Raw genomic sequence first — 16,616 nt, 5'->3', positions numbered from 1 at the left:
CAGAGGATATGCCCACATCATGTACGATCACAGGAGAGAACTTAATGATGTTAACCGCCACAGATCAAAGTGAGTGAAATTTAGGGAATCTGTGCCCAAAAATATCATTTGCATGGAAAAGTGACTCAGCTGGAAATGAGTGAGAGTTGGCCTTTCTGAAGCAAATGATAGCCTTCTGAATCTTAGGCCTCTCTTCAATATCCAGGGACGAGTATATTCTGCTAAGAATGGAATTGAGTGGCTTTTCCAGTACATTCTGTCCCGTTATTATTCTTAGACTCAAACAAGACCAGGAATTAGGGATGTACCGGGTACCCGGAAATTACCCGGCCATATTTAAAGTACATCCTGGTGGCAGTGGGAGCAGCGGAAGACATCCTTCAGGCGGTGGCAGCAGACGACGTCATTCTTCAGCCGGTAGTTGCAGCGGAAGACATCCTTCACAGCCGGTGCGAGCAAAGGAGCATGTGAGTGGAGCAGGAGCGTCACTATTGGACAGCCGGGGAGGAGCTGCGTCGGAAGTCGCGCTCCTCCCCGGCTGTCCAATAGTAGCGCTCCTGCTCCGGTCACATGTTCCTCTGCTCCCACCGGCACCAGGACATCTTAATCTGTTCCCACCGGCTGAAGAATGACGTCCTCTGCTTCCACCGCCTGAAGGATGTTTTCTGCTGCTCCCACCTCCACCAGGATGTCGCCGTGGTCCTCCTCACCCTCTGCCGCAGTCCTCAGCTTCCACCGCCGGTTGTAGGTAAGCCAAAACTAGCCGGCAGGGCACCCAGTTACACGGCCGGATATTTTTTTCCCCGGGTTCCCGGTACCGGTTACCCAGTCATTTTTTGGACCCGGTACATCACTACCAGGAATCATTAAGACTTTTATCTATTATATGAGCCGTGCAATATTTTCTTGAAATACATGTAGCCCCCCACCCCCCTCTGGGGACTACTAATTAGAGTAACGGGTTAACCGACCTCAGTGGGTTAACCAGATGAGATCACTCTAGTATTGCCCCTCCCATGTCTTGTTACTAGTGATGTCACCATAGAGAGATAGGTCATGTATAGCTCCACCCAATGTTCTAGAAGCACGTTCTTCGGTGTTTAGAATGAGGCCTCACCAGAGTCCTGTAAATAGGTTTGTGTGTATAGATTAATGTATTAAGATGCGTCCTGTCACCCTTTGTTGTTTTCAGTTTAGAAATGTGCCCCTTTAAGTAAGCACCAGTAGTATGGGTCAGAGATTGTTCTCACTACTGAATGGGAGGAAGCATGCTTTTAGTAAGCAGTTTTCAGAACCTTTTGAATAAAATCAATGGGAGAATGAAGATGGGATGAAATGCATTTGGAAGCAACAAGACCATATTTAAAGGGAACCTTCCACTGTGCCGCAAGAAGAACTTTTTCAACCAGCGTATTCTGCCTGTGCTCACGTATATGGATTGAAAACTTAAGAGATGTATACTGGGTGTTAACTGAAGAGGCAGGAAAAAGAATGAATGAGTAGTGAATTAACAAGGGCTGATGATGATGACATATAGATATATAAATATATGGTGTTGCTAAGTTGTGGCTTTCAACTCCATTACACCTAGCAAATGCAAAGTGTCTTAAAAGTTCCTATTTTTCTATGTCCCCTACCCTCAGGCACTGAGAGGAGTGTTTTTTCACATCAATTCCCAATGTTGCCATAAGGCACTACTGACTCAGCTGGTCAAAGCATCCTTTCAGGATATCCTCATCTGGGCCCGTGTGTCTGGGGAATATTTGTTGAAGGAACTGAGCTACATAGGGAGTGACCAAATGATGAGACAGGATCTGTTTTTTTATTTATGTATGTATTCCTTGCACAATACATCTCGGACTCCAAACCAGCAGGATTTATCTGCATGTTTTATTCCATTGATAATTAACAAGTTCTTTATCTCCGATACTTTAATACAGCATTGATTTATTTTTATATGTCACTGCCACTGTGTGCTGTATAGACAGCTGTAGTAAAACGTTCTGCCCCCCCCGGGGCGCGGACGAACAAGCCATAGGTCTGCAGCACTGGGGCAGTGTCTGCCTCAATAGCGCTGTGGTGGGGTACATGCTTCTGAGTGAGACCCACATACCATTAATCCCCCAGTGCTTCGACCACTGCGAGGTAGCTGCTGCGGCACCGAAGACGTTAAGTCTGGCTACGTCTGTAGTAGACAAATATAGTTACACAGAGTCATTGTCCCAAATACCTATTAATCTTATTTGCTTAGTACCTACAATGGCTTTAACGTTACATTGCCCTGGCATAGAGTGTTGAACCATGCACTGGCCTCCACTATCTAGAATACAATAGCACTAAGTTTCCTATGCCAAACACTCGGAAGAGTGCACTTCATTAAAGGGTGAAGAGATACATAAAATTCAAAGTAGCATGCAAACGATTAATTCTTCCGAAATTACTCCTTCATGTGCTATTCAATAAGCTACAAAGAGCAGCGATACAGCAATCACAGTCCTCCGGTTTGCGGTTTGTGGCAAGTCCACAGTGGCGAACCAGGCAATTCAGAAATCTGTATGCTGCTCACCATATAGAGATGCTAATTGGAAAGCCTGAATCAGTTGATACAAAAATAAATCACATCAAATCACATTATAATTAACCCCCTAGTAACCATGGTGGACATGAAGTCATATATCATACACGCCTTCAAGTTTGCTATGGTAACTAAAGAGTTAATACTCCTGATACCTCACTTTATCCGACCTATGTACCCATTGCATGCCATAGACGCTTGTACAGCAACCCTGCATCTAGAAGAATGACTTCAAGTTCTATTGGCCATTGTACAAATAGAAAAGGAGTACTTCAATATTAGGGGATACCTTTTTTATTTGGACCAACAATTGATATTATAAGAAGCTTTCGAGAGTTCTCCCCTCTTCCTCAGGTCAAACAATACTGAGGCAGAGAGAGAACTCCCGTAAGCTTGTGTTCTATTATCAATTGTTGGTACAAAAGATAGGCATCACCTAATAATAAAGTACTCATTTACTCTGCATCATTGCAACTGGACTAACACAGCTATTTCTATTTAATTCACAAATAATAAAGAAATATAACATGATATCAATATACTGTACATTAGGTGGTCATTAACTCCATTGAGGGCTAATGAGGCTACTTGGGCCATCTCAATGATAGTGTAGGTAGCCTGACTTCCAAATCCACGTATAGTCCACATTGGTCCTCCATGTTCTTCAAGGTTAAAGACCGTGGAGCTAATCCAACTTGGTATTGCAAAGGGCCAATGCCCAACCACTACAAAAATATGCCAATAAAGTTAAAAATAAAAAAAATATCTGTCTGCCACTTGACTGCCCAAAGAGAACCTGAAATGCCAAGATTAAAACCCGAGGCAGCAAATAGGCCTTCTCCATGGCCCTACAGCAATCCAGAGTCATCAGTGTCGCTCGACGACCCATCCACAGCGTTTATTGAAGCCATTGATCTTCTCTCTCTTGTAGAGTATTCCTCAATGAATATTTCTATAAAAGCTTCATCTTTTCTTCTTCATCTTTTTTTCTTCATAACAGACACCAGACCCCTCCCCCTTTAAGTGCCATTATTTATACAGGGAGTTTTGGCATCTAAACTGTTTAGAAAGTATAAGTAACTATTGCATTCAAACATAATTTGAAGGAATATGCATTTTATTGAAGAGAAGGGAACAGAGTCCTGTTCTCATAAAATAAAGTCAATGAGATGGTTGGATTCAAAGCAGTGAATTGATTCTATATATATTCAGAGACCGCAGCCAAGTTTCACTTCCTAAAAACATTTTCAACTATTTATTTTTTACCAAGTATCCAGAGTTGTCACATGAGAGGCAACTGTCTCAAACTCCAAAAATGAAATTGACAGAGCAGACCATAAAGTAAAACGATGTATATTTCCAGCAGAGTTGAATCAGGTTCACACCTGAGCAGAACTTCTACCAGTATCTTGCAGCTTTCCTTTGACTCGTAGAGACAGAGTGAGTCTGTATGGTAGAGTGGGACAGCGAGTGTGAGTGTGTGTGTCTGTGTGAGAGTGTATCTGCGTGTCACACATACACACACACACACACACACACACACACACACACACAGCCACCGCCACCGCCGGGCATGGGGGTAGCTGAACACAACCCCTGCTCCTCACTGCCCCTGAATCCCCACACCACCGAACCAACCCCAAGCCAGGGGCCCTCTTATCTCCTTCTGAGCTGGTATCTCCTCCTGCTACCACGCGTCACCTTGACCAGGGGTGCGCACAGTTTTTGGTGCGCCCCCCTACCTGGGGGGTAGCGTTCGCGCCCCCCCACTCTTAGAACCCGGCGTCAAATGACGTCGCGAGTCATGTGATGTCATTTGGCATGTGTTGCCGAAGACCCAGCTGGCAGCAGGTATGGGACGTTACAGAGGCCTCACGCCTCCCCCGGCATTTAATTTAAATGCCTTGGGGAAAGGTGTGGGGCCTCTGTAACCGCCGCGCTCCCCCTAGAAAATCTTGCGCCCCCCAGTTTGCACACCGCTGACCTTGCAATGCAATCATGCTTATTTCTACACACTACCTTTTTACTACTAGCAGTGTTCATCTCAACCTCATTGCAGGGAGAGGATTAATGGAAAGCGATACAGTTCTATCACTTGCTCATGGGTGCTGAACTTCCTTGTCACATAAAAGCTGCTGAGCTATAATACTAATCTACTTGGCTGTATTCCTTGGAGCGAACTCCCCATTTGTCTGTGATCTCTGAGGTTTCATGGACATGGTGCCAGCCAGGTGTAAAGCTCTTGTCTAAAGCGTTCAAGACTTGTGCTGTGATATTTGCTTCTGATTACCTGCCAGAGGTGATATAATTGAGCTGCTTCTCTGTAACATTTGTGCAGTCTTTCACCTGACTGGACTCGATACAATGAAGCTGGCTGAGTCCCGATCTATTTCTGTGAGGAACTAGTGAAGCTTAAAATCCTGTAATTTAGAGTGAATGCCTGTTTTAAGATTAATGTACAATTACACTTGTGTTTTACTTCGTGTACTACATTTCCTTTTGGCTGAAAAATGGTATCACAGCTACAATGGGGGTTATCAAAATAAAATAAATTGGACTGCTAACTGGAACTGCCCAAATTATCCCTTTTGCCTTTACAGGGTGATGTAGCAGCTTGTGCTGCAATGACTCTGCTGCGCTACCTGACATTAAAGCAGCAGTTCAAGCAGCCATTTAAAAAAAAATGTAATTCAATATGTGCATCAATACAAACTGTACACTGACAAGCGATTAGCTAGGTTGCTGATCGATCTGTTCTCCTGTGATCGATCGGCAAAGATTTGGCTCGGGGTTCACTATATCACTGTTAGTGCTGCAGAAGAGGACCCAAGATGCAAAGTTCTGTGTGGAAGATCATGTGACCAGGCAGGCACTAGATACAATTGGTGCACTGCTAGAGAGAGGGCAAAAGGGGTGTGCCAGAGCCTGTCTCAGAAGAGGAAGGGGATGCGACTTTGTAAATGGTTGCTATAGAAACAAAAGTGCATGTTACATTAAAAATGTCTTTAAAAATTGCTTTTTTGTTTTGTTTTTAAATGCTACAAAGTATTTTCTCATAGTATAGAACTAATTTATTAAAAAAACATTACATGTAGGATATTGCTTGAACTGCAGCTTTAAGGTAGTTCTGTATGGAGTATTGAGTGTCTCCTTTTTATGCGCCATAACCATGTTGTGTCGAACTAGACCGAAATAACACAGATCAATTGTTTCTGAAACAGTATGTTTATAACATCCCTTTCTGAGATGACAGTATTATCAGCTTTACTAACTGTAAACACCTCTGTAGTTCCATAATTATCAGGGTAGTTTTACTAGCTTGTTGGGTTTCGTGGAGTCTTACACATTGATTGGCAGGGCCAGGTATAACTACAAGGAAATAGGGAAGACCATTATCATAGGGGTAGAGAGAATAGACTGTGTACAGAACTAAAACAAAACAAAAACTGAGGCAGGGAAGCCCGGAACTGGCAGGCGCTTCCAGATTTGACACATGATAGGAGTGGACAATGTTCACGTGTCCAATTTTATGAAGGGCCTTATTGTTACTGTAGAGTTTTGTCACTTCACTGTCGCAGAAACTGTGACCATAGGAAAAAAAAAAACATTACTTTGAGGTGAAAGGTGTGTTCCTTGCAATATTATTTACTTTTACGCATCATTCCCCAGGACCCCCCAGATGTAGAATTGTTTGACCTCAATAGGTCGATTTTGCCCTATTTTCTGACCAGTCAATTCTCAATGGCCAGAGAGCACGCTGATTTTAAACCAGTCTTTATCTTTCACTTGAAATAGCTATGAACAATGAAACGTCATTACAAGCTCTTGCAAAAAGGCTGTTCTCTGCAACATTATTTAGAAATGCATTACCTATGAATTTTCATACAGCATTTTCTCTTTTTTGGATTTAAAGGACAAATGAGTTCACTTGATATTTTTTATGAAGAGCTGTAGGAGTGAACATAGCGAGCCAAATGTGATCTGGTGATTAGCACGGACCTGTGTTGCCCGTAGCACATACTGGCACAGATTAGCTAGTTCTGAACAGTGCAGATTGCACACCTTGCTGCCAGTAACAGTTATTTACTGCTGTGTACCTCTAGGATTGAAAACCTTGTGGTCAGAAGCAGCAGAATGAGCCAATATATACTAAACTGGATTGCTGTTTTTTTATTTCTATTACGAGTCATGAGTGTTGCATCTAGACACCTGTAAATCGTCTTTTATACCTTTCTTGGGTGGCAAATGCATATGGTGCTCAGCCAGAGCATACCTTTTGGTCTTCATAAGACCATGTTTCAACCCATTCAGTTGATCGGAATATATATATATATATATATATATATATATATATATATATATATATATATATATACACATGAAGGTCAGTCAGCACACTGTAGTAGAAAAGGTTGTAATAGCAGATGCTAGTCCCATAGAGAATAAGTATGATACGAACCAATCCAAAGACCAGTAAAGAGACAGCAGACCGCACAGGGTTAATCCAAAAATCTATATTCACAACATGAAATACACGTAAGCCAACGTTTCGGTCCCACAGAGAGACCTTCCTCAGGGCCGTGCAACCCACAAGTGCAAGTGACCAAACATATATACCCTCACCCATAGTGCAATGCAAACAAAAGGAACCAATCACCAACATGCAATCAGACAAAATATGCAACATAGCTGTGCTCCGTGCCCCCTCCCCTATTACCTGATTATCCAAATGACTCATCATGACATGAGAGTAGGCACTTAAACTATTAGGAAAGAGACACCCTTAGATACTGGTCCCAGGGTCTACTGCCAATGCGGGGGAAAGTCGCGCGCCGCGCATATGCAGTGGGCCAAAACATATTGACTGCCGGAGCGCCAGCAAGGCGAGTGCGCCGCGCATCACAGCTGTGAGCAGACGCCTCATTAACTCTCCCTGGCCACCAGGGATGCCGGCAGCGCAAAACGCACATGCGCAGTCTGAAAAACCGCCTCGGTGCACAGTTACCCACACACTGACAGTAATAATGGGCTAAACAGAATAGTAATACACAGAGCGTTAAGGTGAACCACAGGGGGACAGATGGAGGTATAGAGCACAAGGAGCGCATAGCATCACCATAATATATAAGGACAAAGGAAGTGCAAAAGTGCAGAGGGAGTGATGCAACAGTGTATGAGTGACAAACATATAAAAGGCATAATGCAGAATTAAATGAAAGCAGGGAGACAGCTACAAAAAGCAGCTAAGTGAAAGTTCCTCATTTAGGCCACCAGGTGTCATAGTTCTTAGTTCATAAATAAGCCTTGCTTCCTGTTTAAGCAAGGTCCTGCCCCTGTCACCCCCACGGGGGGGGACTGGAACCTGCAGAATAGGCATACAACGAAGTGTGGCCAGTGTGTGTCTTTTTTCTTTGAAATGTCTAGCCACAGGTAGACACTTCAGATCTATATCAGCGGCATCACTCAGTAGGGCTTTTCTGATGTTTGAACGGTGCATGGCCATACGTTCTTTCAGCATCCTAACAGTCTTCCCGATGTACAGCAATCCACAAGGACACTTAATAAAGTACACCACGAATTTTGACTCACAGTTCAGTGGTTGTTTGATTTTAATCGGTGCGCCACTATGCGGGTGATTGTAGCTAGGGCCCAGCTGCATATAGTTGCAGTTGGTACAACCATGACAGCGGTACGAACCAGGTTTTTTGGCTAACCAAGTGGTGGGTGTGGCATATTTGTCTATTGGGTCAGATCCAGTGACCATGTCGCCAATGTTTGGTCCCCGACGAAAGCAGAATAGAGGTGGCTCTCTGGCATATGCACCAATCCTCTCGTCATTCTCCAGGATGCGCCAATTGCCCCGAATGCAGCGCTTAATGCTGTTAGTAGCAGTACTGAATGTACTGACTATATTGAGCCTGTTGCTCACCGGTCTGCCTGACGAAGGTGTCAATAGTTCACCCCTATCAACCTGTCCAACCTTTTGCAAGGCAAAGTTGATGTCCTTGGCCGAATAGCCCCTCTCCCGGAAGCGTGCGGCCATTGCTGTTTTTTTATTTCTATTACGAGTCATGAGTGTTGCATCTAGACACCTGTAAATCGTCTTTTATACCTTTCTTGGGTGGCAAATGCATATGGTGCTCAGCCAGAGCATACCTTTTGGTCTTCATAAGACCATGTTTCAACCCATTCAGTTGATCGGAATATATATATATATTTTTTTTTTAAATGGGAATATATATACAGTATATTCCCAGGATTAGTAATATGATTCCCTACACTTTGGGTACATTTTACTGCTGTATATTCGAGGGTTTGTTTTTTTTATAAAGATGTATTCTTGTTCAAGTATTTTGACTTGTCTTTTTTTGTTTTTGGCAGTTTTCATCTGTAGCTTCATGGTGGCAGCGCCAATATTCGGCTATTTAGGAGACCGTTTCAACAGAAAAGTAATTCTCAGCTGTGGGATATTCTTCTGGTCCGCTGTCACCTTTTCAAGTTCCTTCATTACAAAACAGGTAAGTCATGTGTAGACCCCACTTTTGGGACTGCTAGTTGGTATAATGGGTTAACTGTGTGGGTTTGCTCAGGTTACCCCCTCTCCATCACGTGATGCAGGATGACTATGCAGAAAGGGTTAGCCCTTTCTTATGTTTTGTGAACAGTGATGTCACTATAGGGAGATAGAAGGGTATATATAACTTCACCCAATGTTCTAGAAACAGGTTCCTCGGTGTTGAGACTGAAGCCTCACTGTGAGCTCTGTAAATAGGTTTGTGTGTATAGTTGTGTATTAAGGATGTCCTGTATAACCATTTATTGTTGTCAGTTATGGAATGTGCCCTATATAGTTATAGCCAATAGTAATGGCCCAAGATTGTTCTCTGGCCAGAAGAGGCGCAAGCATGTGCTCAGCAGGGAGTTCTCAGAGTATTAGCTCTGGAGGATAATCGGATTGGCCCCACGGGAAGGTCCTAAACTCCCGATCTGACAAGTATTGACTAAAAATGCCATGCACTGAAATGGGATAGTGATCCCAGAGAATAGTGTGTGTCCCCCAACAAGGGTCCACCTGAGAGAGGGCATTATAGACGCTAAGCAGGAGATTGCTAATCTAACAAATACTAAGGGAAACAAGCATAAGTACCTCCCCAGCGTAGGAGTAAGAGCTACCAGGGGAAGAAGCACAGAGCAACCATATTGTTTGACACCGGTTAATGTCTAAAGTCAAGTCTGTCTGTTATATGGCGAGCATTATGAACGGATGTGAATAAAGCTCTTGTTTGTACTATAATAAAAGTTCCTGGCGCCCATCATTGTTTTATCTACATATCCACGCCCAGCTTGCACGGACCCAGCACCCAGACAGGGTGTAAGGGACTGAGCTCAGCCATATATTTATATACCGACGCTCGTTTAGAGCCGGGCAAGGAGAGTTACACATGAATCGGCTGTGTAGCGGTGCTTTATGACTTGGTACTGCTTAATAAACATGACCCTATATATAGTATACTGTGCTAATGGATCCTATAAAAAACGTGATACCACTGGGTGTATTTATCACTCAGCACTAGGAGAAAATGTGTATTAACATGTTAGTTATAGAATTTGCGTTAAAATATACGTGATACCATGGGTATTTATTCACTTTATCACATTTATACCGTATGTGAACATTGGATGAAAATTATCATTGATAAATGGAAATAAAATGTGTTCTTTTGCTTGATATTTTCCAATCTGGAATATCTCTGGAACAAGTGTTTTTCATTTGTAATTGGATAATTGGATACTGTATAAATTGGTAAAAATATTGCAGATTTAAACCCACACGTACATGCACAATGAATGGCTAGGTCACATGCTCAGTAAGATAGAGTGTGATGCTGCAATAATTAGAGAGAGTGCCATTTGTAGCATATAATAAGCATAATAATCCAGATGACAATGGAGTGTCCAGGAGAGATGAATAAATATACAATAGGAAGGGATATGTGTCTAGTGGTGTCCACTTGACAACCACAAATTGAACACAATAATAAACACCCAACCAAGTATAAACAAATCAGGAAATAAAGTTGCACAGGTGTACATATACATATATGACAGGTCACTGCGGCCCTTCACCTATGTGCTTCTGTGGACATTCCAGACACCAGGGGCATGCAGTCCATCCAATGGTAGATTCCAGTAAATAGTTGTAGATGATGAGCAGCACAGCCAGAAGAATCCAACTTCAAACTTGACCGGAGAGAAGGAAAGAAGCGAGCACTCCAAAATGGCAGTAAGGTTTGGTTTATTGCAGACTAGACAAAAAATAACAGGACCGCACGAATGCACCTACGCGTTTCGTGCAACAGCACTTTATCAAGCACCTTGATAAAGTGCTGTTGCACGAAACGCGTAGGTGCGTTCGTGCGGTCCTGTTATTGTTTGTCTAGCCTGCAATAAACCAGACCTTATTGCCATTTTGGAGTGCTCGCTTCTTTCCTTCTCTCCGGTCAAGTTTGAAGTTGGATTTTTCCAGCTGTGCTGCTCATCATCTACAACTATTTACTAGGTCACATGCTCGGCAGGCAACACACTAGCCAGGTCATATCATTTTTGTTGAAATAGAAAGCTAACTTTTCATATTGCACGGATGGGAATCGGCAGAGCTCTGCATAACAGCACCTGCTTTGTTAATTGCTCCACACTATAATTCCACTAGCTTTACTGCAGCAAGGACTTACATTTCTTGTTTCAACCTGTCAGTTTTTCTCATAAAACAATAATGACATAACAGCTTCAGAAAATGCGGGCCACAAGAGGCTGAAATGTTACAGATGTCGCATTCCTATTGAGATTAACTAGAACTTTCAATGTCACAAAGACATTCTAAGGCTTTGTCATCTATCAGAGATTTAGTATGCTTTGCTGCATTCCAGGGACATCATTAATGTTACACCCACCTCAAGTCTCTAATGCCTTCATTTTGCTGCCGTTTGTCTGTCTGCCTCCAAAAAGTCTAAGGATCTTAAATTAGCAATCACACCAGAATTGGAAATTGATTTTTTTTAGACAGCTTTGAAACTGGGGGGTTATTGAGAGTTAAACGGCACTATTTTTACCTTGATTATTAAAATACTCATCGTTGTAGCTGACGGTGTTTTCTGAGAGAATTTAAATGTCCGTCAAATATGAAGCCAAAAATGATAATGTAGTGACTTCTTATTGGCCAAGAATTATGACATAACGACTTCCTAATGGTCAACATTTGGCGCCTATTTTCTCTCCTCTGGATGAGCAGAAGAACCAGTAAATATCTCAGGAACAGGGAGTCCCCTGAGCCAGAAATAGCATAGATAAGTCCTGCAGGACCCCCTGGTTTTGTTGCTGTTAAAAAAAATAATGGATTTCTGCATTAAAACTACTTTTGGCAACGTGATGTGCATCAAATGTTTGAAGCTTGATTTAAAGCATTCATTTGTCCATGGTCTTTGGTGATAATTCCAGGTTGGTTGGGGTCAGAGGCATCTCTTCCATTTGGTAATGTAGGCATCCACGTAGAGCCCTGCAGCTGAAGGAGCTCCTCACGGTGTCCCATCCTTCTGACCGAATCTGTCTGTTGCCAGGTCTTCAGGAACGCATGGGACACTGGCTGGGGTACAGCACAGACACCTTTCACTTCCATGCACCCCTTTATATTTTCTACTTTTCTTGATGACTTGTACTGCAGCCATGGGTAGGACCTGTTGTGCATTGGAACCCAGTGTAATCTTCTGTTTTTAGCACCTCCATAATTATTCCCCCTCTTAAAATTAGAAAGATATTGCTACAAAACATTTGGGGTAAGGCCCGTGTCAACAGGAAATGCCACTTCTGGAAAGGGTGCGATATCTCTTAAACTTGGGGTCTCGTCAATGGTGGATTTCCCGTTAGGCCCGGGCCTAGGGCGGCAAAAATGTCCACCCCCATATAGTTTTGCCGCACTCTTGGGTCTCTTGGGCCTGATGGAAAGTCACTAAGCTGTTGCGGCCGCCTCCTTATCTGCTCCCCTCCTCCTCCTTCTAAATCACAGCATCAAATGACACCATGGGCGTCACCAATGTGACATCACACGGCATCTCGTTGCCAGGAAACGTGTTGTCGCAGCGTCAAATTACCATGGCAACGCAGCGTCACATTGGTGATGTCCGCGCAGTCATTTGACACTGCAGTTCAGAAGGAGGAGGGGTGCGACAGCGAGGAGGCGGCAACCGCTAAGTGCCTAGGGGAGGCGGATTTTCAAATCCGCCGCTGGGTCTCATGTTGGTAAGACAGTCCTAGGGGACATGGCGGATGCTGCTTTTGTCGCTCGCATTCCTTGGAGCCGCAAGTAGAGGAATAAGCTCGACGTTTGCTTCCTGAAAGTACTGCAGTCAAAATGAAACAATCCTAAAATTAGTAATAAACTGTAAGCAAAAAAAGTTATAATAGTGTGTAGCCTTTTAAGACCAGTTAAGGACGCCCTCTACTGATTAGATGACCACCCGGGGACCCCGAGAAGTCATTGCAAGTTTCTGGGCCAAGTGCTATATTTGAATGAAAAAAATCATAGGTTAATTTCTTGAACAAACTAATTCAGCATTAGAAGTCATATTAGCCACTTACTTGTTCACTTGAATATTTGCATGTTCCGGGTGGCTGCATTGTTGTGTTCTAGTAGGTGAGACTAGGGCAACGAGGGCTACCGTAAAGGACGAGGGAAGACTATAAGAAGAGGAGATACTTAAGCCCTTTGGCTGGCTGGTTGGCGACAACGGCTTCATTACACATTGCACCTGTCTTGATGACCTTTCATCTGCATTCTCGCTCATGTTTTTGCCGACTGCACCTAGAAATGCAACGTTTCTCTCAACAAGGAAAGCGTTCCAAAAATGTTCCCTTCTGTTGAAAAAGGCGATGCTGTTTTTAAATTATTATCATAATGTCTATAATGCCATAGGCTGTTTCAATAATGAGTTTCAATTTTGGATTCCATACATCCTTTTACACTCCTACTTTAAGCTTCTCACACCCCAGAACAGCTACTCAGCGCACATGACAGCTAATTGTTCATTAATTGTGAAGGTTCTCAGGTTTAGTTTGTGTGAATCTCCCAGTTTAACATTTTCATTGAGTGGAAGTCTTTCGGGCGAATGGCATTCTCAGAATTCAACACGTTTCTCCGGCTGCATTTTGATTACAGAAGTTACCATGTGCGTTTCAGATCAAAACAGGAATCTAGGCAGCAAATCAAAAACAATGTAGGAAACAAGTAATAATACGGAGTTAATGTAACTACGGCTTTAATACATAACACAGTTAGGGCCTTATTCCATATTTGTATTCATTATTGTACGAGGAAGCCGTTCGGGCCATTTTTTTTTGAACCAAAAATTCTCCTTGGAGGAATATCTAAATGGTGTATTAACAATTGATGTTTCGGTCCTACAGCATCTTGAGAAAGGAACCTGCCAAAGGACCGAAACATCAATTGTTAATAATAAATCTTTTCCCCGTAAATCCCTATGAATGCCAACATCCTTACTCTATGTGTAGCCTGGCTAGTCCAGCCTGCCTCTCTGCCTCCTGTCACGTAAGTTCGTGCTAGTTACAGGATGTTCTAGGGGACATTGACCCCCCTCATGCTGACTATGAGTGACTGAAGAGGTGGTGCCACAAGGTTCTGTGTATAGTCAATAGTGGTACAGACCTCCCCTTCTGGAGTCTCAGAGAGGAAGTGCCCAGATTATAGGAGTTTTCTTCCACTCCTCCTAGGGAGAGGATGTGTGTGCTGGTCCTCCCGGCTGGGATTGAGTCAGGCCAGTCAGTCCCACCTGGGCTGACTGAGTCAGAGAGATCAGAGGCCTCAAGACTAACAGCGAGCCCAGCACCATCCAGAGGCCTGGGACCCTCTGTCATCAATCTGCATCCGCTGTGTAACATCTGCAGTGTGCCAAATAAAGCATCCCTTTTCATATACCCCTGCCTGAGCTCTGTCTATTTGGGTAGAGGTATGGATGAAATCTGCTCTAGTGGGGGACTGACTGGAGATACTGGCGCTGGAGGCGCTGACAGCCTGAGTTGAACATCAAAAGCCTGTCCTGTTCCCCACACCATCGTGGACCACTCAGCTCTCCTGGACCCTCACAGGTATGACCGCGGCATAACAGCAGTAACCAGTAGCAATATCTCTTGGGGGGGGGGGAAACTGTGTTACATATGTTTATCCAATCTGTGCACCGGGTGTAATTCTCCGGTCATCATAGCACCTTCCTGCCACACTGTGTGTGTATAAATATGTATAATATTATACACCTTCCTGGATTAAAGCACTATCATAATGAAATGTAAACTACAAAAAAATCAAAGAAACAGGTGCTATCACAAACCTGCCCCGCTCCCAGCGATGGATCATCCAATTAGTAATTGTGAAACAATGGAATGAAGCACTCATCATATCTGAAATGTTATTAAATAAATATATTTATTGATTTAGGTATTTAGCCTAAATAAATATATTTTTTTTGTAAAATTTCAGATTTGAGGAGTGCTTCATTCCATTGTTTCACAAGACAGTGTGTGTATATGAAGCAAAAGGTGTCACTGTGTGCTCATTTGCATGTAATTTCCCAGCATCCCTTGCTGCTGTGGAAGTGCTGTGTGCTGGGTGATAATGGTGAAAGGCAGGGACACTCAAATGAGCACACAGTAATATTTCTATTTTGCCTGTATATATATATATACAGGCATACCCCGCATTAACGTACGCAATGGGACCGGAGTATGTATGTAAAGCGAAAATGTACTTAAAGTGAAGCACTACCTTTTTTCCACTTATCGATGCATGTTCTGTACTGCAAACGTCATACACGTGCATAACTGATGTAAATAACGCATTTGTAACAGGCTCTATAGTCTCCCCGCTTGCGCACAGCTTCGGTACAGGTAGGGAGCCGGCATTGCTGTTAAGAACGTGCTGACAGGCGCATGCGCGAGCTGCCGTTTGCCTATTGGGCGATATGTCCTTACTCGCGAGTGTACTTAAAGTGAGTGTCCTTAAACCGGGGTATGCCTGTATATATATATATATATATGAGCATACAGTAATATTTCCATTTGCTATATGCTTTGCTGTGGAGGGTTTTTGTCACTTGTCACTTTTTTACCCACCATAACTTAACCAACTATATATATATATATATATATATATATATATATATATATATATATATATACAGTGTTCGACAAACCTATACATTTGCTCGCCCCGGGCGAGTGGATTTAACCCCCGGGCGAGTAAATATTGGCCCAGGCAGCACACGTTTGGTACTAGGTGGCGAGTAGATTTTTTTGTGTGGCGAGTAGATTTTTTGGTGATTTGTCAACCACTGTATATATATATATTAGTCAATGTGGAGGCTTATATAGTAAGCATCAGCATTCATAGTAAGCAATTCAAAACTTCTTGGAATGGATACAGCGGTATTCAAAATATAAAAGAGCCAGGGATTAAATGGGGTGTGAGGTTTCAGTGCAAGTAGGAGAATGGGCAGACTGGATGGGCCAACTGGCTGTTATCTAGTGTCACTTCTATGTTTCTAGATCATTTGTGACCTGTACGTACAGTACATGAAAGGTTGCAGAGACGTTGCATGATAAGAGAGGAATTTAGGTACACCAAGTGTTTAATGCAAATGAAAACATCTCACTCTGGGACTTATTCACAAACCCCACAATACAATAGCTGTGTTGCAATCTGTCAAGAACGCCACACCTGTGTGAACGTGATTTGTGTTTGTGAAAGAGGTTACAACCTCTAGTTATCCTGCTGACTCATTTACCTCCCAGCAGTGCACTAAAAAATTAGCAGTATCTACCCAAACACCGTCACACAACATCTCAATTACGCTGCCACCACCAAGAACACATACAAACAGGAATACATACAAACAGCCAAATACGTTACCAACGAACAATGAGTTCCCTGCAATGAGGTTTTGGAGTTTGAAGATATGAGAACTCATGTGTTATGGGT

General features: G+C 43.0%; 1 protein-coding gene across 2 annotated transcripts in view; it reads left to right on the top strand.

Annotated features, from left to right (window-relative positions):
- SPNS2 (SPNS lysolipid transporter 2, sphingosine-1-phosphate) overlaps positions 1 to 16,616 on the top strand; it is a 191,922-nt gene that overhangs the window by 112,422 nt on the left and 62,884 nt on the right. For both annotated transcript variants that reach the window (XM_075589984.1, XM_075589983.1), the window contains exon 3: positions 8,957 to 9,093. In XM_075589984.1, coding sequence (XP_075446099.1) covers positions 8,957 to 9,093 — 137 coding nt within the window. The remainder of the gene's footprint in view (positions 1 to 8,956; positions 9,094 to 16,616) is intronic.

This window comes from Ascaphus truei, chromosome 3 (assembly GCF_040206685.1).
Source record: "Ascaphus truei isolate aAscTru1 chromosome 3, aAscTru1.hap1, whole genome shotgun sequence".
NCBI lineage: Eukaryota > Metazoa > Chordata > Amphibia > Anura > Ascaphidae > Ascaphus > Ascaphus truei.
Note: the sequence above shows the minus strand (reverse complement) of the source record. Positions and strands in the feature narration are given on the sequence as shown.